Source organism: Myxocyprinus asiaticus, chromosome 42, assembly GCF_019703515.2.
Source record: "Myxocyprinus asiaticus isolate MX2 ecotype Aquarium Trade chromosome 42, UBuf_Myxa_2, whole genome shotgun sequence".
NCBI classification, from domain to species: Eukaryota; Metazoa; Chordata; class Actinopteri; order Cypriniformes; family Catostomidae; genus Myxocyprinus; species Myxocyprinus asiaticus.
This window is the reverse complement of record NC_059385.1, coordinates 495,001-521,414: the sequence shown is the minus strand read 5'-3', so window position 1 is coordinate 521,414 and position 26,414 is coordinate 495,001. Positions and strand designations below refer to the sequence as shown.

At 38.0% G+C, this 26,414-nt stretch overlaps 6 protein-coding genes across 12 annotated transcripts in view; 3 read left to right on the top strand and 3 right to left on the bottom strand.

Moving 5' to 3' along the window:
* LOC127433075 (myotonin-protein kinase-like) overlaps positions 1–3,203 on the top strand; it is a 28,635-nt gene extending 25,432 nt beyond the window's left edge. For all 3 annotated transcript variants that reach the window (XM_051684725.1, XM_051684724.1, XM_051684726.1), the window contains one exon: positions 759–3,203. In XM_051684725.1, coding sequence (XP_051540685.1) covers positions 759–784 — 26 coding nt within the window. In that variant the 3' untranslated portion in view covers positions 785–3,203. The remainder of the gene's footprint in view (positions 1–758) is intronic.
* The window catches only part of LOC127433095 (ATP-sensitive inward rectifier potassium channel 15-like), a 344,355-nt gene that overhangs the window by 32,427 nt on the left and 285,514 nt on the right, over positions 1–26,414 (bottom strand). The window contains exon 2 of one of the 3 annotated variants that reach the window (XR_007895838.1): positions 24,115–24,454. The exons of the other annotated variants lie outside the window; for them this stretch is intronic. The gene's annotated coding sequence lies outside the window, so the exon portion shown is untranslated. Of the gene's footprint in view, positions 1–24,114; positions 24,455–26,414 lie in introns of those variants that run through there. 3 annotated transcript variants of the gene reach the window in all.
* Positions 1–26,414, bottom strand: part of LOC127433071 (palmitoyltransferase ZDHHC8B-like) — a 241,047-nt gene that overhangs the window by 139,670 nt on the left and 74,963 nt on the right. The window lies entirely within an intron of this gene.
* LOC127433101 (sphingolipid delta(4)-desaturase/C4-monooxygenase DES2-like) lies at positions 5,435–11,236 on the top strand. Its single transcript, XM_051684765.1, has 4 exons — positions 5,435–5,532; positions 6,826–6,969; positions 7,093–7,835; positions 8,311–11,236. Exons 3-4 carry the CDS (start codon positions 7,119–7,121, stop codon positions 8,452–8,454), a joined length of 861 nt encoding a protein of 286 aa, XP_051540725.1. The 5' UTR covers positions 5,435–5,532; positions 6,826–6,969; positions 7,093–7,118; the 3' UTR covers positions 8,455–11,236.
* LOC127433103 (putative transcription factor ovo-like protein 3) lies at positions 11,294–16,572 on the bottom strand. 3 transcript variants are annotated; one of them, XM_051684767.1, is made up of 4 exons: positions 16,272–16,572; positions 14,386–14,597; positions 14,054–14,237; positions 11,294–11,615 (listed from the first exon to the last, which is right to left on the bottom strand). In XM_051684767.1, the coding sequence occupies exons 1-4, from the start codon at positions 16,360–16,362 to the stop codon at positions 11,305–11,307; spliced, it is 798 nt and encodes a 265-aa protein (XP_051540727.1). In that variant the 5' UTR covers positions 16,363–16,572; the 3' UTR covers positions 11,294–11,304. The 3 variants fall into 3 exon arrangements, with proteins under 3 accessions (XP_051540727.1, XP_051540729.1, XP_051540728.1); XM_051684769.1 differs by having other exon boundaries at positions 14,054–14,171; XM_051684768.1 differs by having other exon boundaries at positions 14,386–14,594.
* Positions 21,235–26,414, top strand: part of LOC127433092 (vasodilator-stimulated phosphoprotein-like) — a 20,799-nt gene continuing 15,619 nt past the window's right edge. Inside the window, exon 1 of the mRNA XM_051684754.1 lies at positions 21,235–21,371. Within this exon, the coding sequence (XP_051540714.1) occupies positions 21,367–21,371 (5 nt within the window). The 5' untranslated portion in view covers positions 21,235–21,366. The remainder of the gene's footprint in view (positions 21,372–26,414) is intronic.

Sequence of the window (26,414 nt, the reverse complement as noted above, 5' to 3'; positions counted from 1 at the left end):
CTCCAAAAATTGACCCCATTGACTTCCATTGTAAGTGTCTCACTGGAACACACATTTGTGCTTTTATTAAAGAAAAGGAGGAACGAGTCAAAATTAATTTTTGTGATAATCAACAATGTCACTAATGCTGTCCATTGATCTTAACTCGTATTGAACCCGGAATATTCCTTTAAACAACAAAAATGGAAAAGGTCATGTACAAAAATATATATCTGATATGGTCGCTTGTTTACACAACAGCTACTTCAAAAAATATGATAGTGAAAACTTATAGTGGAGGGTAAAAGTCACAACTATTATTCTGATCTGAGAGAGTTTTGAACGAGGTGTTTGAAACCAACATACATCACTGCTCGAAAAAAAAACATTTGTGTAATTGGACTTCAGACGCCAAATCTTATAGTTACTGAGATATAGACTTTGTGACAACTTCTCTGTGTGACAACTAGCCCCCGTCCCCCTTCTTACCAATATACTGAAGTTTATAAATGACAATAAACATGTAGTGTGATCTACCAGTCTAACACATGGAACAAATTTTGGGCCGAATTTGTACCAGTGGAGTCTGATTGGATGCACGACTTTTGACATCAACAACAAAAGATTTGGGAAACGTTTTCTTCTCCCTTTTAAAAGTGTATTTATTTTTCTGTTAACTTATCATGATTATATGGTTAGTGTTATTTTATTATTTGCATCAACATAGTTTTATCCCCACTCTCTGTGACCCGTTCTGATCAGAAGTCTGTGTTTGACAGGTGAGAAGGCCGCAGGTAACGAGTGAGTCGTATTTGTTAGTGTGCGCTGAGAGGGCTGATGTCACGCTGTGGCAGCGACACCTGAACGACACGACACGCCATCAGCTGCACGACACAGAACACTAGATAGTCTACAGCTAGAGTTGCCAACTTTCTGTCAGCCAAATACAAGAAAGGTTTCTTTTCAGCAGGACTCCTGTGCGAGATGCTGCACGATGGTTAAAGAGGTCCACCTAGAGCTTGTTTACATAGGAAAACAATTGAAAAACAGCTCGGACGGATGCATTTGGTGTGAACGACCCCTAATACACTTAAAATGAAAACTGCAAACAACGAACAGGAAGAACCAAATTTCTATAAATCTTCACTTTTATTAAACAATCCTTTTTGCCACAAGAATGAAGCTACAATCAATGGAGATCATATTTTTCTGTTTAGTGCCTTATAACTCATTTTAATGGGAGAGAAAATGCTTAACATGAAAATAGTGTATTTCCCCTTGGATTACAGTGTCGTTGTTTTTGCAGAAAATCACATTAAGCATTTTAACTAAACCTGTACTTTACTTTTGCACTAAAAGTGCTGCAGTTTCTCTTCCAGAACGAGCACTGACATATGCAATGTAATGTTATGAATTGATGCATTTACTGGTGTTTTGGAATCGCAATGATGAGAAACAATTATCATGCACTTGAATACTAAACGTCTGACAAAATTCTCAGACTTCTGATGGAAAACATGACAGAAAATGTGCGCTGATTGTCATCTTTCAAGTGTGGTGTCCATGCAACGCAACAACAGCGGATATCTCGCTCAACTCACACGAAAGGTGTGTGTTTCAGGTCCATTTCTCTTGGTTTGTGTGCAGTTTGGGTGTGAGACACTAAAATACAGGACAAACGCGACACGTATGTGTTTCACTCAGAACACAATCAAAACACAAATTGTAACCCTATCTACAACAGACAACAGGAGTGCAGGTGAAGTGAAGGTGAATGAACTCTTCTTTTTAATCTGAAGTGTGTCATTTCTGCATCACCAGCGGCACCAAACGGAGATGCAAAAAAATATGTTTTCAAACAAGTTTCCAGAACACTCCCCTTTCTTGCATTGGTTCCGCCCCAAAGTCACACTATTGGTTGGGTCAGAAGACATGCAAGAGGTGCCACAGATACTAAACTCTTCAGGACGTCAGTCTACCAATTAGTCAGGGTAGTGTCCAAATCGACACAAATATACAACAAATAAAAATGCTATTAATAAAGGGAAAAATGCCCCTGAATATGAATTCCAGGGGGCAAATGTCGCCCATCGGGAAATGAATGTCCCAGGTTCAATGCAAGTTCAGTTCAATCGACAGCATTTGTGTCATAATGTTGATTACCACAAAAATTAATTTTGACTCGTTCCTCCTTTTCTTTTTTTTTTATTTCTCCCCTTTTCATCCCAATTTGAGGGAGAAAAGGGGAGACCGTCTGAGACCATTAATCCGTGCATCTTATCACGTGGCTTGTTGAGGCGCGTTACCACGGAGACATAGTGTGTGTGGAGCCTTCACACTATTCTCCGCAGCATCCACGCTCAACTCACCATGCGCCCCACCGAGAGCGAGAACCACATTATAGTGACCACGAGGAGGTTACCCCATGTGACTCTACCCTCCCTAGCAACCGGGCCAGTTTGGTTGCTTAGGAGACCTGGCTGGAGTCACTCATATAAAAGTCACTTATATAAAATTATAAGCTTCACATTTCTGTCTTTAAACCCTGCAAAAATTGTCCCCATTGACTTCCATTGTAAGTGTCTCACTGGAACACACATTTGTGCTTTTTTTTAAAGAAAAGGAGGAACGAGTTGAAATTAATTTTTGTGGTAATCAACATTATGACACAAATGCTGTCCATTGAGCTGAACTTGTATTGAACCCGGAATATTCCTTTAATAAACAAGTTTCTGACAGACACCGTCAAGTTTTGCACTTTTTAAATTCCAGCTGAGCACAAATGATTCTGAAATGTTCTGTTTATATAGTTTGTTTACAGTGTGTTGGTTGTACTTTTGCTTTGCTGTCATTAGGTTGATGTTTGTTTCCCTGTCGAGTGTGTGTGTGTGTGTGTGCGTGTGTGTGTGTTGTTTACAGGTTAATATACACTGTGATGTTAATATACACATTTGCTCAGTATCTGCTGTATGATGCAACAGAACAGTTGAGTTACTGTATGCTGTGTGTCTGCTGTTACAGTAGATTTGATACATTTGTCCAACACTGTGTGCATGAAAAATGAGTTAATGTTCACTTGTTTTTTAAACAATGATGTATGACTTAATTATTTAGAAGAATTTGTTATTTTTTTAACAAAAAAGAAGTTATATTATATTACGCATTAAAAAACGATTGAGGTTTTGAGTGAAAAGCTTTGAAATAAAGCTGCCTTATTTATTTTACTTTGAGTGAGTCGTCTGTATTGGGGAAATGTGTCAGTTTATTTGCTGTTTACATTCGCACACTCACTTTTGAAATGGGAACTTCCAACTGAACAGGTTAGTAATCATTTACCAGACACTTTTATTTAAAGGTGCACTCAGTAATTTTTTCCTAATTTGAAAAGTTTTACTTCATGAGAAATTAGTAGCAATTTTAAAACATGTGTATAAAATCAGGTACACTTACATGAGATAAAGACTCCAGTCATATCAGTAAGCATATAAAAGCTGTTTTATTCTACAACCCCAATTCCAAAAATGTTGGTACAGGATGAAAAATGACAATAAAAACCAAAATTTGTGATTTGTAAATTATATTCCCCATTTGCTATACTGAAAGCACCACAACTACACATTATATGATGTTTTACCTTGTGAATTTCATTTTTTATTTTATATTTATGTACAGTAATTTCAAATCAGATGATTGCAACACGCTCCAAAAAAGTTGGGACAGTCGAGTGTTTACCACTGTGAAACATCACCATCTCTTCTAATAACACTTATTAAGCATTTGGGCACTGACGACACAAGTTTGTTAATTTATAAAGTGGAATTTTCCCCATTCATCCATTATGCAGGTCTTCAGCTGCACAATTGTACGGGGTCTTCATTGCCGTATTGTGCGCTTCATAATGTGCCACACATTCTTAATTGGAGATGATCAGGACTGCAGACATGCCAATCTAGCACCCACACTCTCTGATTATTCGGCCAGTATGTGGTTTGAAGTTGTCCTGCTGAAAATGCCGGGACGTCCCTGGAAAAGACGGTGCTGGATGGCAGTATATGCTGCTCCAAAATGTGTACATATGTGTCTGCATTAATGGTGCCCTCACAGATGTGTGAGTTACCCATGCCATGGGCACTGACACACCCCTGGCACATACAGACACTGGCTTTTAGACCTGATGCTGATAACAGCTTGGATGGTTCTTTTCCTCTTTGTTTTTCAAAAACTATTTGAAATGTGGACTCATGAGACCAGAAAACACAGTTTCACTGTTCTACTTTCCATCTAAGATGAGACCGAGCCCAGAGAAGTCGGCAGCGCTTCTGGACAGTGTTGATGTATGGCTTCTCCTTTACATAGTAAAGTCTTAACTTGCATCTGTGGATGCAGCAGCGAGTGGTGTTGACTAACAAAGGTTTACTGGAGCGTATTACAATCATCTGATTTGAAATTCCTGTACATAAAAAACACTATGAAATTCACAAGGTAAAACATCATATAATGTGTAGTTGTGGTGCTTTCAATATCGCAAAGAGTGAATATAATGTACAAATCACTCATTTTTGTTTTTATTAGCATTTTTCATACTGTCCCAACTTTTTCGGAATTAGGGATGTACATGGAGAGGGTCCCCTCATGGGGGCGGCTATGTTTGAATCACATGACCAGATGAATCCTACTCGCTTAATTGCAGTAACCACACAGTTATTAGACACTTTCACTCTTGTATTAAATTAATCATAACTGACTTTGAAAAGTGAATTTCTACAATGGCATCTGTAATAATCTGTAAAAATACTGATTTTGAATGATGCTGCATCCACGCCACTAGGTGTCAGTGTCAATCCAAGACAACGTGAACAAAACTTACTGTGTGCACCTTTAAAGCAAGGTACAAACACTTATTACAAGTATTTATCAAGTACTTGCATTAAATGAGGGATTCGAGTCAAATCGACAGATGACCAGAAGATCACTGGAGCATAGCCAGTAAGAAAGCACCTAGCAACCACCCAGAACACCTTAGCAACCACACAGCAGCATGCAAAAAGCATTCAGAACATCTTGGCAACCACAGAGCAATGCCCTGGCAACCACCCACTGCAGAGAGTTTTGTCCAGGAAAACGTCACTCTGGTTTTCAACACAAAATGTAAAACTAGTTATTAGAGATATTTTTGTCTCTTGATGAACAATTTTTCCTTTAAAAGCATGTCCCCAATAGTTTTTTTTCTTCTGACTTCACCAACTTCTGGATATTCTGTATTGTGATAAACAATCTGATAAACCCACCTTCGGAAAATTCTAGCTGGAAAAGTGAACTGATTTCCCGCTGTGTACAGTGGGCGTGGTCTCTGTTCACCGTGCCGAAGAGAGGGCGTGTCTTCTTGGCGCTCTGCTGAGTGGGCGTGGCTTGTGTGCGCGCACCTGTTGTGATCGCTCCTGTTGATCTCTGGCTAGTTTGAAGTTCAGGTTCGGATCATGGGGAACACTCGGGATGATTTTGAGTGGGTTTACACGGAACAGCCGCACTACAGCCGCAGGAACATTATATTGGGTGAGTGTTCACTGATTACACTGGACATTCAACAGCACAACTTTACATTATAATTACAGAAAACTACTGTGGCAGTACAGTGATGGGACCTGATGGTGATAATACTATGAAAAGTACTTTAATACATATCATGGTATATGTACAAAAATATACTTTCTGGTTCTTTTTTGTTAGTTCAGTAACTTTTTACATGATCAACATGAATACTTTTAATTATGTCTTTAAAATGAACTCTAGAGTGACATCATTTAATCTAGATTTAGCAGTGTAAATAGTGAAATAGTGTCACACCATACTACCAGCCTGAACAAACTTTAAATGATTTATATGTAAAAACAAAGTATTTCACAGTTATCACAGATGCATACCTGTAAAACAGGTGTACACATGCGCAGTTAGTTACCGGCTGATCCGGTGTGACAGGTTTCACACCTCATTACATCACCTACATTAATAACACACCTACATTTATTACACACACAGGTGCATGACCCTGTTGTTGTTGTTGTAAAATCATACATTTTGCTCCTAACAATAAAATCTTGACATTTTCTTCAATGGGCGTTTTTAACATTAAAGGAATATTCCGGGTTCAATGCAAGTTAAACTCAATCGACAGCATTTGTGTCATAATGTTGATTACCACAAAAATTAATTTCGACTCGTCCCTCCTTTTCTTTAATAAAAGCACAAATGTGTGTTCCAGTGAGACACTTACAATGGAAGTCAATGGGGTCAATCTGTAAACATTAAAATACTCACTGTTTCAAAAGTATAGACACAAGACATAAACAATATGTGTGTTAACATGATTTTACTGTGATTAAATCACTTACTAACCACATCTGTGTGAAGTTATAGACAATTTTACAACTTCGTTGCCATGACGATGTATCACTGTAAACCCCAAAATCCTAAAATGACTGTAAAAACAACGATTTAAACAACTTTACAGCTGGAATAATACATGAGTTTTAATAGAAGAATTAATGTAAGTGCTTTTATAAAATTATAAGCTTCACATTTCTGCCTCCAGAAATTGACCCCATTGACTTCTATTGTAAGTGTCTCACTGGAACACACATTTGTGCTTTTTTAAAGAAAAGGAGGAACGAGTCGAAATACATTTTTGTGGTAATCAACATTATAACACAAATGCTGTCGATTGATCTGAACTTGTATTGAACCCGGAATATTCCTTTAATGTACTGAATATGTGTATCAGGATTTTAGATTAAAATTTGCTGTATAAGAATGTATAAGTAAGTGCTTCTCAATTATTTTGACTCCGAGGCCCCCGATTGTCCAGGATAATATTTGAAGACCTCCCAGAGACTGCCAGTTTTTATGTTGTATGCCTACATACGATTTTAGATTAATAAGTCATCTTGTGGACCCCTTAGAAGTCTGCTGAGGCCCTGGTTGAGAACCACTGGTGTAAGTCACCATTTTTAATCACCTTATAGCTAAAATGAATAGTTAATTCAGTGCAGTGTGCCAAATGATGTTTTAAAGTACAAATATTCCATCTGACTTGTTGATTGTGCTCCTCTCCTACAGCCAAACACCCTGAGATCAAGACTCTGATGGGTCCTGACCCGCAGCTCAAGTGGGTGGTGACGGCGATGGTTCTGACCCAGCTGCTGTGCTGCTTCCTGGTGAAGGATCTGAGCTGGAAGTGGCTCATTTTCTGGGCATATGTGTTCGGAGGCTGCATCAATCACTCCCTCACACTCGCCATACATGACATCTCTCATAACGTGGCCTTCGGCAATAAGGACGCGCTGCGCAACCGGCTCTTTGGCATTTTCGCCAACCTGCCCGTTGGTGTGCCGTACTCCATCAGCTTTAAGAAATATCACATGGATCATCACCGTTATTTGGGGGGCGACAGGCTGGACGTGGACATTCCGACCCGGTTAGAGGGTCAGTTTTTCAGCTCTCCCTTTAGAAAGGTGCTATGGCTCATTCTGCAGCCGCTCCTCTACGCGTTACGCCCGCTGCTGGTGAACCCGAAGCCCTGGACGCGCCTGGAGATACTCAACGCTGCTGTCCAGCTGCTGTTTGATGCTGTGCTGGTGTGGCTGTGGGGAATAAAGCCGCTCGTGTACTTGCTGTCCGGTTCAGTACTGTGTATGGGGCTACATCCCATCTCAGGTCATTTTGTAGCAGAACATTACATGTACCTCAAAGGCTTCGAGACCTACTCTTATTACGGGCCTCTCAATTACATCACATTTAATGTGGGCTATCATATGGAGCACCACGACTTTCCCAGTATACCCGGGAGTCGACTCCCTCAGGTAATAAAACATATTGATTGAATCCTCAATATTGAATATTTAGTCCTGTGTTTGTTTTCAAGAGGTCCTGTGGAAATTCTGATGTAATAATAACATGGTAGAAGAGGTTTTAAAAGATGAAACATGAATTCTTAGTATCCTTTATGCATACACTACCAGTCAAAGTTTGGGACACATCTACTTATTGTATATTATATGACAATACAGTCATTAAAACTATGAAATAGCACCAAAGGCAAGATGGGAAATTTATGTTAGTTCATAATGCATTAACTAATGTTAGCATATATATGTATGAGCATATGTAGAAATTGTAGAATTTTAATGAATACAACCTTATTGTAAAGTATTACTAATGTATATTTGTCTTCACAACTAATGTCAAGCATTCAAGCATACAGTAAGTCTTTAGATAAAAAGGAAACATAAATAAGTCTGGTACTGTATATGAGTTGACTTTTGTTTTTGTGTACAGGTGAGGAAAATGGCTCCAGAGTTTTATGAGAATCTTCCGCAGCACGACTCATGGACTCGCGTCCTGTGGGACTTTGTGTTTTGTGAGGTGTTGGGGCCGTACTCCAGAGTCAAGAGAAGATTAACAACAGACAAGGAGAAATAGAGACCACCTGAAATCAGCTCGAAATAATCACAGCAATCGGACTGAGTTCTCTGTTCACACATAAAATCACACATTGTCTTAAATTACACAGATACACAGCATACGCACACACAGACTCACACACACACACACACACACACACTCATGTTGGTGCAGCTATCATTATGAGGACTCTCCATAGACATAATGATTTTATACTGTATGAACTATAGATTCTATCCCCTAACCCTAACCCTACCCCTAAACCTAACCCTCACAAAAAACTTTCTGCATTTTTACATTTTCAATAAAACATCGTTTAGTATGTTTATTAAGTGATTTGAATAATGGGGACACTAGAAATGTCTTCATAAACAACATTTATAGCATAATACCCTTGTAATTACCAGTTTATAACCTAAAACAAAATGTCCTCGTAAACCACTTAAACCTGCCCACACACACACACACACACACACACACACACACACACACACACACATACACTCACACACACACAAACATACACACACACACAAACATACACACACACACACAAACACACACACACACACACACATACACACACACAAACACACACACATACATATATATATATATATATATAAGCTTAATTTAAATGCAGTATAGACTGAACAAAGTAGCATTTGATTTTTTTCAGATATGATTATGATTTGGTTTTATACATTTTTTATTGCATTTCATGATGATGGAGAACAGTATTTTAAACTTGCTGTACGGCAGCAATGAAATGTGTACAGATCTCTTCTATTGCTTTTCATTCATTTGTAAAGTATTTAACATATTAGCCTACATATTAGAAGCTTTAAACTTGTGTGACCCCATGTCCACATGCGTGTGCGTTGTATTTTGGCTTTGCTATAATTTAAATTCATTTAAACCAACTGATCTCAGTTCAGAACACTCTGTGCTGTCAGTAAAGGGTTAAACTTTCAACGTACCGAGTCATGTGACAAAACAACATGGCGCTGATCACAGCGGAGTTTGTCTTTGGGAGAAACAGCAACAAAACTACATCTGGTAAGAAACCTCATTAAGATTTTACATTGAAACCTGTTTGAGTCAAAAGATCAGAGTCTCTAGTTTCATACGATATTACATTCTTAAATTTGAGTGATTTATCGTGAAACGGCACTTTGTTAAACACGATGACCACTATAGTAGACAACAGCGCTAGCTTTTCATTAATCCTAGATTTACTGTGCACTTTCACATTGAGAAAATAAATGTACTTTCAGAGGCTTTATATGGAGTTATGATGAAAATAAGGTACATTTCAAACTGTTCTGAGACCAGTGCAGACAGACAGCACACTGGAGGTTAAGTCATTCACTAAATAGGGAGCAAGGGAGCATCCTATAGCTCTCTATGCAGTTAAGTGCATTCACTCCTAAAATCTGATCAAAAGTTCAGTTTCAGGCTACAGATGATGTTTGGATCACTCAACATGTTTGACAGACATGTGACAATGATAATCAGTACATAGATTCAGAATTTATAATGTATCATTTTATTTTAACATGGTTGACAGTGATTGGATGATGCTGGACATTACTTTGAATCAGAATTAATTATGCAATTTCTGATTGGTAAAATGCTTCAGCGCTGGTTGTCACTTGTTTGATTGACAGTGCAAAGAGAGAACATTGAGATTGTGCTGCCAAAGTAGAAAAAAAAACCTTGTAACATAAAAGTCAGATCAAGTCAAATCATTTTTATTTGTGTTTTCTATTTGTGCTTTTCCCAATACACATTGTTCCAAAGCAGCTTTACAGAAAAACAGCTGTAACGTCTATAACGTCTCAAAAACATGAATAATCAACACACCTGGAAACATAAACAATATGATTTTAAAAATCGGACTTTCTATAGCTTGGTATAATTTCAAATTTCACAACTTAGTCCCGCTGTCCACATATGAGGACATACATTTTAAGGAAAACTATTTGCTTTAGAAAAAAAAGTTTTTTGTTTTTTATTTTTTGCATGTTTATATGGTGTTACTTCCCTACAGATCAAAAAGGGAAATGGAAAATGCACACAGCATTCGTGCTCGGGTCTCGGGAGGTTAAACAAAGAGGTTTATACATCAAGGTTTTAAAAATTATGAATTAATTTGAACATTTTCCTGTAGTGTTACTTGATTAATGTTGACAATCTTTAGTTGTCTTTTTTAAACAGGTGTTAATAAACAGTGTTTATTGACGACAATGAACTGCCTCTAATCTCTAAAAATGAAGCAGAATTCTCACAGCACACACGTTTGGTCGGTTTCCATTGTTCATTTTGGTCAGTATATGTAATGTAACTATGAAAGTTGTTTTAGTATTATTAAATATGTTTAAAGCTGAAGTGTGTCATTTCTGCACCACTTGTTTCAACCTAACAGAACTGCAAAATTTCAAACAGCTTTTCGAATACACCCTTCGTCTGCCATTGGTCGAACAAACAGATAGTCCCGCCCCCAACTCACACCATTGGTTGAGCTGGTTTTGCTGCGTTGGGCTGGACGGGTTGCTCATACAAACAAAACAATATTGAAAGTGCTGTAGACACAGTGTATACACACTTCGGGAATTATCAGCCTACGAATGGTTTATGTGTAGTCTCTATTAAGCTGGGACAGGAGACAGTAATTTAACATCGAAAAAACTACACACATCAGCTTGGAATAATATTGAGAGATATAATGTTCTGTAAATGTGGCATCTGAACACAGTCCATGCACTGAAACACAGTGCAACTCATATCCAGGTAATACAGGTCAGTACTGATACAGGGATGAAGTGATTGAGTGAGCACAGTTCCAGTGGAGTGGACCGCTGAGATTCACATGTAGAGTCCCGCGGCGGGGTACAGCATGAACGGGCGTATGCCATGTTGTGCGGGCGTCTCCAGCATGTGTTTGCGGTAGTAGCGGCGGAGCGCCGGGCTGCTCGGGTGCTGCTGCCGCACATGTAGGAAATACTCGTCCGGGCGGCTGGAGGTGAAGCCGCAGTCCTCGCACACAAAGATCTTGGAGCGGCGTTGACGGTATGCGTACTGCTGCCGTACACTGTGGATCTTCCGCAGGTGCGACTCCAGAGAGCAGCGCTGCGTGAACGCTTTCTCACACAGGTCACAACGGTACGGGCGGATACCTGCACATGACACGGGTTGTGTTATTGAGTGTATAAAGTGTGCTTATAACATTTAATTAGACACGGAGATAAAGCCTCGTGAGCTGCGTAGGCTTCTACAAGACCAGGGTTATTCCATGTCAAATCAACTGAATCTCAAAGACTTCCACGTCTGAAAATGTTGATTTTGTTAAGACTTTTTCTGTAAGATAGACATAAATGATAATGAAAGGCAAAATTTAAATGCTGTGAATCAGTATTTACTGAGTAATCCATTATTTTGCAGAGGGGGGTCAAAATGACAATTTTCGCTTATGATTTTCGAGCCAAACTACAGGTCAAAAACATAACCTTAGAAAGGTGTCAGCATCATGATTTTATTTTTACACAGATATATTTAGGTCTATTGCTAAAATCAATTGACTTCAGCACCTCTTGTTGCATTATATGTCAACAGTGTGAGTCCAAAAATGGGAAAAAACACTTTTTTGTGTTTTTTTTTCCAAAGTTGGAGTGCCTATAACTCCAGAAGTGTTAAAGATATCTTAATCCTCTTTCAGATTCTGGTTCAGAACAAACTTTTTCTTTTGTATCTTAATTTTTAAGGCCCAAAATGGTTGTATCCCAGAAATACGGGGCTCTCAATGTGGTTCCATGTTACATTATACCCAACTTCAATGCTCGAAAACCAAATGTGGGTCACATGGTATGAAGCTGACTGGTAGTGTAAATGTCATGGTACATGAATTTGGTAATCATTTAACAAATGCTCTGGTTGATCGGTTCGAACCAATATCACTCACAGAGCTTATGGATATAGTCCAACAGATTAAGCCTACCACCTCTTCTGCTGATGTTATTCCCACCCGGCTCTTTAGAGAGGTGCTGGGTACTATTGGTTCTAGTGAACTGGCCATTTTAAACGGCTCTTTGAACATTGGCTGTGTTCCGTCATGCCTTAAGCAGGCAGTGATCAGGCCACTTCTCAAGAAGCCTAATTTAAACATGACTGATCTTAAAAATGTCAGGCCCATATCTAAACTGCCTTTTTTATCAATAATCTTGGAGAAAATTGTTTTTAATCAGCTTTCCCTATTTGTCTCAGGTAACAATATTCTAGATAAATTTCAATCAGGTATTAGATCGCAACATAGCACTGAGTCCGCACTTCTCAAGGTGTCGAACGATTTATTGCTTACTCTGGATTCTGGTAGATCTGCAGTTCTAATGTAACTCGATCTCAGTGCTGCATTCGATTCAGTTGACCATGCTATCCTTCTTAAACGTTTAAGGGATGAGGTTGGCATCAAGGGCACTCCTTTAGATTGGTTTACATCATACCTCTCAGATAGGACTGTGAGGGTTACAATTGGAAATACTTCCTTTTCCTCCGCATTGCTCACTTGTGGGGTACCCCAAGGGTCCCAATTGGGACCCATTCTATTTTCTCTCGATATGCTCCCTTTGGGTTCTATCATGAGGAAATATAATATTTCGTATCATTGCTACGCTGACGATACTCAGCTATATTTTCCTCTTAGTTCTGATTACTTATGCTCTGTTCTTCTAAAATGCTTTGAGGACATTAAATGCCGGACTGCAAAAAACTTTCTCCAATTAAATGAGAGCAAAACTGAGGTTGTTGTGTTTGGTCTCCCTGGTGCTGTCTCTGATATCACTAGGAACCTAGAAACTCTTCTGTTTCTTCAAATGTTCATCCTTTTGCAAAAAACCTAAGTGTGATTTTTGACTCAGAGCAACATTTTGGAAAACAGATAAATGCTGTGGTGTGGGGTAGCTTTTTTCAACTAAGGCAAATAGCCAAATTAAAACCTCTGCTCTCATTTAAGGATCTGGAGATAGTTATCCATGCCCTCATCTCATCTAGACTTGACTATTCCAATGCACTGTATATGGGTATAATCACTCATCTCTGTATCGCTTGCAGTTGGTTCAAAACACAGCTGCAAGTTTGCTTACTGATGCTAGGAAGAGAAAAAACATTCCACCAGTTTTAGCATCTCTCCACTAATTACCGGTGCAATATAGGATCCATTTTAAGATCTTGTTATTTGTTTTTAAAGCTTTAAATGGTGTGGCGCCTTCTTATCTGTCAGAACTTCTGAGCTATCAACAATCCTCTAGAACCTCGCTCTCACCTAAAGTTTAAAGGGGATCGTGCTTTTTCTGTTGCTGGCCCTAGACTATGGAATAGTATACCTCTGAATGTTAGGTCTGATTCTTCCCTTCCTGTTTTTAAATCACGCCTGAAGACGTATCTGTATTCCTTGGCTTTTACATGAATGTATATTGTGGATTACCATCTACCATGACTGTACCGTGGTACCACTGCAGTATTTTTCTGTAGTGTAGGCAGCTCACTATGGATTAGAGACATAGCCAGTATCAGTGTTCAGTAGCTTGTGATTATTTATTAGTGAGTGAGATGTGATTGTCACCTGTATGAGTTCTCATGTGTCTCTTCAGATCAAAGGTGTCGTTGAAGCCTTTACCGCAGTATCTGCACGGGTGCCTCTTTATCAGACTGTGACACTTGAGGTGACGCGTCAACATGCGCTGCAGAGGAAACACTTTATGACATACAGAACACAGAAACTCTGAGACAGCGGCCGATTCTCGCCCCTGAACCAGAGACAGAGAAATGAGTTTGCTTAAGTATAAATGTTTGAAATGGTGAAACAATAGAGCTAGTCACACTAGATCACTCCTGCTTTCATATGGTCGTGTCTAATGTTATTCACTCTGTAGGGCTGCTGTATTTATTCAATACCTTGTTCTGTGGTGCTGATGTTAAAGTAGCAGGAGGATGAGGAGGACGACGAGAACTCTGAGGCGCCTGCTGAGGTTGAACTCTCTCCATCCCATAATCAGCAATACAAGATACATGGACTGACTCCAGAGCAGGTGTGCGTTTATGAACAGACTGTAGAGTGGTGTCCGGAACTGATTCTAGATCAGCGCCACTGTGTGTCTGTACAGCTGCTGAAAACAAACACACAAAACATCTTGCTTCAGTGAAGTGAGATTATATGAAATAGAAACTACATTAGTTGATTTCAACTAACAATGAATAACACTTTTATAGCATTTATTAATGCTGGTTAATGTTCATTTCTACGTATACTAATGCATATTTTGCACTAAAAGTTGTATATGTTAAAATTAGCTAATGCATTATGAACTACATTCATAAACAATTCAATTTTGATAAGTATGAACTTTTTCTCAGATGTTTCTTTAGGAGAATTAAAAATAGCACACATGAGTCAGTTGTTGACATATAGTAAGAGCTATAAAATAAATGTAGATAGCATGGGGATTATTTGCTCTTCGGAGAATTTGGTGAGCAATATTTGAGTTCATATTGAGATCTCTGACTTTTGATTGCAGACTTATTGATATGTATTAAATCTGAGAACATTGTTGAGGTCTCATGTGAAACTCTAGAGGAGACACACGTGAGATTACTGGAGTCTTTTTCTCAAGAGAAACATCTGAGAAGCAGGAGAATTCAGCAAAAACCTCCATTTACTCTCATTACTATCAAGAAACAATTACCAATTTTTACCAATTTAAGAGACATTAATTAAGTGTAATTAAATAAATTAAACAAAAAATATAATTTTGACACATCTCAAACTATTTACATTTGTCTAGAAAAACAATGGATATCTTAACAGTATATTTAGTGTTTTAAAACCTAATAAGCTTCGTACCTAGACAACAGTTTTGACTATCAAAACAGTGTGCTGCTGATGATTCAGTGTATGCTTATGATGCTCATGAAAACAGCTGTCTAGGTACACTAAAAAAAAGTACTATAGTTCTCATGATCATGTAAGTGTAGGAGTTTTCTCTTTGTCTCGTTAAGAGCACTGCATAAGTGCTGTACTGTACAAGTAACATTAATCATAATATTTTCAAATATCATAAATGTCTTGATTATGACATCATAATGTAGATGCGTTACCTGAAGTACAAATTATGCAAGTAAATATATATATATATATATATACAGTATATACTGTATACATGTTTAAAAAGCAAAAATGTGACCAAAATCATGAAAAACTAATGATAAAATGTGTGTTCCAGTGAGACACTTACAATGGAAGTCAATGGGGTCAATCTGTAAACATTAAAATACTCACTGTTTCAAAAGTATAGACATAAAACATAAACAATATGTGTGTTAACATGATTTTACTGTGATTAAATCACTTACTAACCACATCTGTGGAAAGTTATAGACAATTTTACAACTTCGTTGCCATGGTGATGTAACACTGTAAACCCTAAAACGACGATTTAATCAACTTTACAGCTGAAATAATACATGAGTTTTAACAGAAGAATTAATGTAAGTGCTTTTATAAAATTATAAGCTTCACATTTCTGACTTTAAACCCTCCAAAAATTGACCCCATTGACTTCCATTGTAAGTGTCTCACTAGAACACACATTTGTGCTTTTTTAAAGAAAAGGAGGAACGAGTCGAAATTAATTTTTGTGGTAATCAACAATATGACACAAATGCTGTCGACTGAGCCTAACTTGCACTGAACCCAGAATATTCCTTTAACATGTAATGCTTATCAGAATATATTAAAATATCATGAATGTCTTGATTATGACATCATAATGTAGATCTGGTACCTGATGTGGAACTGATGCTGGAATTAGATTCCCTCCACTTCCATCCGGCACCTGTGGCCTGTTTCCTCTTCACCAGAAACGCACGCGGCATCCTCGAACAGTTTAACAGACTCTCTGTGTCCTCTAAGAGCTCTCTGAGAACAACTAGTTCACTGACATTTAAACTGATGTGTAGTTTAAATGAATTCCCTCCTTCTAACTTTAATTGTGTTTCTACACAAGCCTAAATGTCATCCGAACACTTGCAGTCTGCTCACACCTGCACAGGTAAACCTGTCCACTGACCAGTACGACTCGCTCGCTGCTCATTTAGTGTCCCGAGAGTAAATCTCAGAGCTCATTTTCATATGTCTCGAGAGAAAATGCGGCAGGAAGACACACCTGTGTGTCTGTCTGTGTGTGTGTGTTTTAACTGCTGCTCCGCTGGTTTGCATGGCAGCTTGTGTGAATCTGGTCTCCTCATTTAACTGGACCTGCCATGCAAATGCTCCTCTGGTTGTGCCAGGGTGAAGGGCACTGTCGCTCTAACAGGAGCACGCACTGCCGGACTGCTAGTAAAATTGTGCTTTTATTACACGTTCCACTTGATTGTCTGTCGGGTTTAAGTCACCTAAAGTCGCACAAAGGCAATTCAAAGAGGTTCTTTTACTGTTGACTATCTGTTAACCTCCCAGTGAAAAGCACAGGTGTGCTTTTATTCTGCGGTGTTGCAGGACGACTCAAAAGATTTTTCATCAGTTAACTGTCACTCAAACTGCATCAAAACACATATAGTGTATTCTCACATTTTAATGCAGATTCATTCGGCCGTGTGTGTGTGTTTCAGGGCAGGTGTGACATAAACGATGAAAATAACCTCGCTGATGCAGATTGGACAATGTTGGGCTCATTGCTCTAAATTCTGAATAGCAAATAAAGCCTCGATGGGCATCATTCTGCCATTATGCAAACTGTAAAAAGCAAAGTTTGTCGAACAGCATCCATAATAGTAGCCATGTTGATACTTCTCTCTTCCAATGTGGTCATAAGAAAACTTGGTAGACACATATAAATTGTACTTACATATGAATGACTCTACAAAACTAAGATTTATTTCTTTAAATGTATGCGTCGGAGCAGATAGTGAAGGAAAAGCTGTTAACAAATGTCCGGCATACATGTAAACTCCTTCAGTTTGATCCAGAGAATGATCGAGATTAAACTTACTGGTGGTATATACTGTATATATATATCATGAAATTATTAAAATAATAATCATTTGATATTATTTGGAATCCCCTAAATAAACAACTAAGAGTAAAGCTTATCTATGGAGATGTGTTGGTACAGTTGGCTGGATGCCCACATTCATTTGTGTGTTTGTTTTGTACTTTTCCACTGGTGAAGGGAACACAGATTATTACAGCGCTGGTAAAAGAGGCCGTACACTAGAGTACTGTACACAGCCGTCATCCACAGACTCGCTCTAACTGTATGCAAATAGATCCCGTGTCCAGGGACAAAACATTACACAACGCATATGGAAACATGCTCATGAAGCTTCCCAAACTCTCTGACGGAGAAAGATCTGAGTCACCAAACACCACAAATGGATTGTGGTTTCTACGGAGAATAATAAAGATGATCTTGTGACTTCTGTATCACTGTAAACCCATGAAACAGTCAGAAAAGACACTACACAGTGATTTGCATGGCTCTTTGAACAGTGGCTTGCTCAAACATGAGAGAGGGTACAATGTTTGACTGTTAAATGTCTCTGTTTGTGATGTGAACCACACCCACAGCACAGAAAGTGCTGCTCGGCTGATGGACGTTACCAGACAAAAGCATTCTGCCCAGACAATCGTCGATGTCTCTTTAAATGTGCCACAAATATCTTAGATAGCAACATAACTAGCTGAGAGAATTCAGGTTAATTGTCATTGATATAACAACAAAAGTGGGGCTGTTTTCTTGAAGGTGATGCATGCACAAATAACATTACACAACTGTTATTGCTGCTGTTGAGGTAGAATTGTGCTGCATTATAAACTTGCGATCAGACAAACACAGTGAATGTTCAGTGAGTCGCTTGAATCAAACACACCAGCACAGGACTGATGAGCTGTGAAGTTACAACACTGATTCTCTGAGAAATATTTGCCATCTTCATTGAACAACACTGTAGATTTCAAGTGTGTGGTTTTTAACAGCTGCCTGTTCCAGTGAGCCATGACGCTCTGCTCAGTCACTGAATACACAGAGCTGTTTGTTTGTTTGTTTTCAGGCTGTTGTTTAAATACAAACAAAAGAGAAGACAAGACAAGAGGTACAAGTACATAGTCACTTTAAGAGACAATGAACTATAAACACAAACAGAGGTGAAAGAACATCTTTTCATTCATTTGCCACTAAATGAAGGCATGCTAGTGCGTGCCAGGGCCAGCTGCGTCCCCACTGTCACTTCTGTGGCTTAATCGTGCCTTCTCTGGGCTTATTGGCCCACCGATTACACTTGGGCCAAAGAAGGCCAACTGGGGATTGAGGGGGTCAATGCCAAAGGCGGAGTTTAGCGAGATACTCATTCTGCAAGTGGGATGTGGGATATTCCTACTTGAATTCTCCGATCTCCGACCATAAAGGAATTCCATTGTCAGATGCCTGGAAAATGACGTTTAAACACCCCAGACTGCTTTGTATGGCACCTTGGGCGAAACCCGCTTCAACACGCCCCCAAAGTTGTTGACTTGGGGTGGGGGGTGGGGGGGCGGTATGTGTGGGTGCCTCGTGCCACAACCCAGCAAAATGCCGCTCTGGGCATCTGCCCATGTCGCCCATGCCGAAATCCGCCACTGTGTGATTGAAATGAACAGGAAATTATGCCCCTTTTCTGAAGTAGTTCTTTTAAATGCATTTTCTTCATTTGTTACTCAAAAAAGCATCTTGCTGTCTTAAAATAATTTACCTAATTTGACACACTATTGCCCTGAAAACTACACAATATCACTATAAACATCCAAGTGTGGGGTAAAAAGCCCCCTTGCCATCTTTTAAAAACTGAACAATTCTCTTATTATTTATTTTCACACAAATTATGTGATATGTCATTTTTTTCAAATTTGCGATATACAGGTATGTATGCTTGGCACCCTTAAAGAAATAGCAACATTTACCATGGTAACCATCTGCTTCTGCCAAAATACCATAGTTACTGCAGTATGACAGTAGCAAAATACTATATTAACAATGACAGAGAGATTATGAAAGTGGCTTACACAGTTTGAAGGAGATCCTAAATTAATTTATAATGGTTTTACAGTAGTAACTATGGTATTTTGGCAGAAGCAGATGTGTTCCATGGTAACATTTATTTAATTGATATCCTTTCTTTAGAACTTTTACTGGTCAATGTTTGATGCTGGTGTATGTTTCTGCGGTCACTGTAACAGATGAAGTCCTTGAAGACTGAAGAACCAAAGAGTTGAAAATGCATTTCAAAGTGTATTTTATTTGGAGATCCTTTGATAATTGAATCTGTGTTATGACATGTCTACCTTTATGTTAAACATTATGATTTATGAATGGTAGCCTAAAATAAACTTTTTATCTGTATCTTTGTTCAGCATACTTTTGGAGAAACCTTGCATTTAAAAAAAATATATATATATATCTATTACATTTAATTTGAGATTTAGACAATTCCGCAATCATCCACTAGGGGTCAGAAAAGAGGAGTTTGAGATTTAGACAATTCCGTAATCATCCACTAGGGGTCAGAAAAGAGAAGTTTGAGATTTAGACAATTCCGTAATCATCCACTAGGGGTCAGAAAAGAGAAGTTTGAGATTTAGACAATTCCGCAATCATCCACTAGGGGTCAGAAAAGAGGAGTTTGAGATTTAGACAATTCCGCAATCATCCACTAGGGGTCAGAAAAGAGAAGTTTGAGATTTAGACAATTCCGCAATCATCCACTAGGGGTCAGAAAATAGAAGTTTGAGATTTAGACAATTCCGCAATCATCCACTAGGGGTCAGAAAAGAGGAGTTTGAGATTTAGACAATTCCGCAATCATCCACTGTGGGTCAGAAAAGAGGAGTTTGAGATTTAGACAATTCCGCAATCATCCACTAGGGGTCAGAAAAGAGAAGTTTGAGATTTAGACAATTCCGCAATCATCCACTAGGGGTCAGAAAAGAGAAGTTTGAGATTTAGACAATTCCGCAATCATCCACTAGGGGTCAGAAAAGAGGAGTTTGAGATTTAGACAATTCCGCAATCATCCACTAGGTGTCAGAAAATAGAAGTTTGAGATTTAGACAATTCCGCAATCATCCACTAGGGGTCAGAAAAGAGGAGTTTGAGATTTAGACAATTCCGCAATCATCCACTAGGGGTCAGAAAATAGAAGTTTGAGATTTAGACAATTCCGCAATCATCCACTAGGGGTCAGAAAAGAGGAGTTTGAGATTTAGACAATTCCGCAATCATCCACTAGGGGTCAGAAAAGAGGAGTTTGAGATTTAGACAATTCCGCAATCATCCACTAGGGGTCAGAAAATAGAAGTTTGAGATTTAGACAATTCCGCAATCATCCACTAGGGGTCAGAAAAGAGCTCATGATTTCAATACCAGACACTCTGACACAAGATGAATTGAGTTCTTATGGTTTATTGTTCAGCTTCAAGACTTGACCAACAACATTCAGGGTAGACAAATAATTTATAAACTGAACATAAATCCATTGAGTTGATGCTGTTCTGGGTCATGGTTCGAGTTTTTGTTTGAATTAAGTTGAAAGACTTTCTGTAATTTCTCTAAATCTTAGGGTCATACTAAACTCAATATATGTACAATAGTAAATGCATGAGCCCATACTTGTCATATTTAGACTCTGAGCCTCATGAAGATGATGAATTAATGATGGTGAAAACACATTTATTGTTTGATTTTCCCTCTGTGAAAGCAGGAAACAGTTGTAAGTTCACAGTCAGCGGATGTGCGCACACACACACATACACACACACACACACACACACACACACACACACACAAGATGTTTCGATCTCTACATGTGAGTTATTGATTGTAGCGCACAAGAATCACTCAATCAATAATGAGGTAAGTAGATTTAATGATTTATTTCACCCTTATGATGTTTAATATTTCAGCACTCATGAAGTTCCTTTTCATTTATTATGAAGAATCAGGTGACTGTCATAAAATATCATTAACAGCTTCAGTGGTCTGTTTTATAGTATTTGATTTGTTTTGTTTGTTTGTTTGTATTTGATCCGGAAACATGAACTGATGTATTTTTTTGACTAAGGTTATTATTATTATGTCAATTATATCATGTTTAGTGTAATGTAATGTATTAAGCTGATCTATGGAAGTAAAACAAGAAACTTCAGATGGTTTATTTTGTTCACTATTCGCGTTTCTACAAACCTTTAACCCTCTACAATCACTTTAATATTTTTTCTGTCATGTGTTTCGCATGTCACTTCAATTTATCATCAGGTGAAGTTTAATCTCAGGACATCTGTCACATCTGTACAGCAAAATTATTTCACTGATTACTGATGTTTATACCTGACTTAAGTTGAGTAATCGTGCATTTATAGTTATGTTATATCTGTTACCTTCTGGAAATGTAATCAGAATATTCTGAATGTTCATGAACTTTCTTTAAAATGGTTTTAAAGTATAACAGTCTGTTAGTGCTTCCTGGTTTCACCTCAAACTCCCCATAATTGAGGAAGTGAATCGTCACTTACACACTAGTTTTTACCGAGTTTACTTTGCTGTTTTTATCAATCAGATATTCCACATGCTCTCGCTTCTGTAAACATCAGTTCTGCTCAATATCTGCGTCACTTAAAGCAGGGAACACCTCAGTGAAAGAATGAAGCATTTAGTCTTTCAGATGTTCTCGAAGAGGTGAAGTTTCATTTGGATTATAAAGACTCATTCAGGTTTTACTGTTTTGGACATGGCTCTGTGTAATATCATGTTTGTTTGTTTGTTTGTTTATTTGTTTGTTTACCACAATTTCCTTCAGAAATCAGAATTTAAGCATTTTTAAAACAATTCGTAAATATATATTTGAAGTCAAATAATACTCTGGCCTGGGTCTATATTGGTGTCCAGGCCCACCCCGGCCCACCCTTAACTACGCCGCTGTACCATGGTAATACCAGGATATTCCCTAAAGAACATGCCTCTGAGTATTCTGTAAATACCATGCTACATGAGCAAAGTAATCATTCTGTACCATAGTACCTCCACAGTCCTTTATTGTGAGTAATGTGAGTGTTTATCTGGACAGCAGCTGCATTTCATGTGTGTGTTTCCCGCTTCTGTGTTTGATTCCCAGATAGCACATGTACATCTCCAAGATGTCTGTTTATGATCTTTTCATCTGGAAAGCATCACAATCTAAATAACATCTGCTAAACATCTTAAAAAGAGTAGATTTACAAATACAAACATTTTAAATCATAAACATCTCAAAGACATCTGCTGAATATCTTACTGACATCTGAGACATAACTATTGATATATGTCTTAGTGCAGATGATCCAGATGTAAGCACACTTCAAATAGACCTCTGGGTGATGTACGTGTGCTATCAGGGTTATCAATGATTGATCAAATGTAGAACTGACAGGTGTCAAACAGTGGTGTAGTTGGGGCCATAAGCACATATATACAGTATGCTTACTTTTTTCCCAGGGCTGTTTGCATATAACGACTTCTAAGGATCAATATTTGCATGTACCCTCAGTATACCCACTTGTTATGCTGCTTCAGAAGTCCATAATCTTCTGTCGTGTTAGTTTTCCTTTAACTGCACTGGATGCTGTTTTGTGAAACTGGAGATTCTTTGTTGTAATTGGTGCATTATCACTTGAATTCTGCCATTGACAGTGAGTGGGGGGAGAGAGAGAGAGAGAGAGAGAGAGAGAGAGAGAGAGAGAGACGCTAATGCTAATAATTAAGGGAAAAAATTGGGTTTCATATGAAATCCATACGCGATGCTGTTTGTCCTGTATTTTAGCGTCACACATCCAAACTGCTGAGAATGTTTCATAAATCGAGAGAAATGGACCTGAAACACACACCTTTCGCATGAGTTGTGTGAGATATCGGCTGTTGCTTTACACAGATGATCAGTGACAATCAGCGCTTGTTTTCTGTCAGAAGCAAGATCATTTTGTCAAAATCATATAGCATTCGAGTGCATGTTAATTGTTTCCCACCATTGGGATTTTAAAACACCAGTAGACGCACCTATTCATGACACGGCATTACATTTTATTGCATATGCCTGAGCTCGTTCTGAAAGAGAGAGAGAGAGAGAGGTGAGAAAAACTGCATTAATTCAAAATAAAAGTACAAGAGTACAGGTTTAGTTAAAACACGTAACATGATTGTCTTACATTTCCCTTATGATAAACACTGTTTACTGCCAAAACAACGTCACTAATCCAATAAGAAATACACTATTATCATGTTAAGCCTTTTCTCTCCCCTTCTCTCTTCTTCCTGGTCATTATATTAAAGAGTTTTTCATTTTAAGTTTAGTAGGGGACGTTCACACCGAACACGTTTTTGCGTCCGTCCGAGCTGTTTTTCAATGTAAAGCAGCGTCTCGCACAGGAACGCCTGTAAATATGGGTCATTCCTATGATTCTGTGTCATTTAAGTCCCCATTACAAGTATATGTGGTATTTATATTGTTTAATTTCACCTGATTACAATTCTGATAGGCTTGTTAAAAAGAATAAGGACTTTTTATAATGTTGCACACTTCTGTGGGCTTTAAAGTTCAGTTGTTTTTTTTTTTTGGTGGGGGGGGGGGGGGGGGATTTTCTCCCAATTTGGAATGCCCAATTCCCAATGTGCTCTAAGTCCTCTTGGTCACATAGTGATTCCCCTCAGTCTGGGTGGCGGAGGATGAATCTCAGTTGCCTCCGCGTCTGAGACCGTCAACCCATGCATCTTATCACGTGGCTTGTTGAGCATGTTGCCACGGAGACGTAGTGCGTGTGGAGGTTTCACGCTATTCTCCGCAGCATCCACGCACAATTCACCACATGCCCCACTGAGAGCGAACCACATTATAGCGACCACGAGGAGGTTACCCCATGTGACTCTACCCTCCCTAGCAACCGGGCCAATTTGGTTGCTTAGGAGACCTGACTGGAGTCACTTAGCACACCCTGGATTCGAACTAGCAAACTAGCGAACTCCAGGGGTGGTAGCCAGCGTATTTTACCACTGAGCTACCCAGGCCCTTTAAAGTTCAATTTTAAATAAATGAAATCCTTTTCTATTGCACTGTCTCTTCCTCATGTCCCAAAAACTGCATGTCAAACATCTTTGACAATATCATCAGTATCATGTGTTTAATAAGTGCTGGAAATTAAAATGACTTTTCGAATAGTTTACTTATTACTCGTGATTAGTTTATGAAATCTTCTGCTTCCCTCCTGAGGTGTTTAAAGCTGAGAGATGAACTGTTATGAACATGAAGTGCAAAGTCAACATCGGCCTGACTAAGACAGGAAGTTCCTATTTTTGACTGTACCACCAACTACTCTATGTCACCCACAAATGCACACAATTAAACTCACAGAAATAAATGTTGCTGCTTCATGCGATCTCTGGACTCTGTTTGTTGTCATGAAAGCAGTGAAGCCTGACAATATTCATATTTCATTTACATAAACGTAGTAAATAATCACATGCAAATAGCACCAGGGGACTTTTTGGTCAGTACCAGCACAGACATTACAGTATGGACATGCAGAGAGAGAGAGAGAGAGAAAAAACTAGAAAATTACAAAACCAATCTCATAAAAGATCATGAAAGTGTTCACTCATATTATTGTTTTAAAATAAAAAAATAAACTAAAATTTAACTCATTTTATTTCTGTAATCGTACATATTTGTGAGTGATACAGGATATTAAATGAGAAATAAATGTTAAGTCGGACCTGATTATATAGGGAATTGACTGGATGGTGAAACGTGTCTCATTATGACAGCTGGTTGAAAAGTAAGAGGAATGACAGCTAAAAAAGTTACTAGAAAGTTGTTACATTTTAATAAAAAATTAAGATGATGAACATTTTTTCTTTGGAATAATGTGCACTGATGATTCATTCACTATAAGACAATGAACACTCAAAAAATATTTTTGCCTTTTTGTTTTTTACGCATGACTATTTCATAACAAAATTCCATCAAATTGAATTGTGTAATTTTACACTAAATTATATTAATGAAACTTAAAAAAAGCAAATACTGATTTACTGTGCCTCATTTACTAATATACTAATTAATTTTTTTAAATATTACTCAATTCAGTTTGATGGAATTTTGTTATGAAATGGAAATGCATAAACCTTAAAATTATTTTTTTTTAAGTGTATTAAGCAAGTAAATAAAGTAAAGTCAATTTTGGTTTCATGGTGACTTTCTCAATTGATTTATTAATCATATTAAAGGAATATTCCAGGTTCAATACAAGTTAATTTCAATGGACAGCATTTGTGTCATATTGTTGATTACCACAAAAATTAATTTCGACTCGTTCCTCCTTTTCTTTAAAAAAAGCACAAATGTGTGTTCCAGTGAGACACTTACAATGGAAGTCAATGGAGCCAATTTTCGGAGGGTTTAAAGTCAGAAATGTGAAGTTTATAATTTTATAAAAGCACTTACATTAATTCTTCTGTTAAAACTCATGTATTATTTCAGCTGTTAAGTTGTTTAAATCGTTGTTTTGGGGTTTACAGTGACACATCGTCATGGCAACGAAGTTGTAAAATTGTCTATAACTTTCCACAGATGTGGTTAGTAAGTGATTTTATGACAGTAAAATCATGTTAACACACATATTGTTTATGTCTTGTGTCTATACTTTTGAAACAGTGAGTATTTTAATGTTTATAGATTGACCCCATTGACTTCCATTGTAAGTGTCTCACTGGAACACACATTTGTGCTTTTATTAAAGAAAAGGAGGGACGAGTCGATATAAATTTTTTTGATAATCAACATTATGACACAAATGCTGTCGATTGAATAAAACTGATATAACAGAAAGTATTTTAACATTAAAATTACACACTACAGCTTTAAAAGGACAG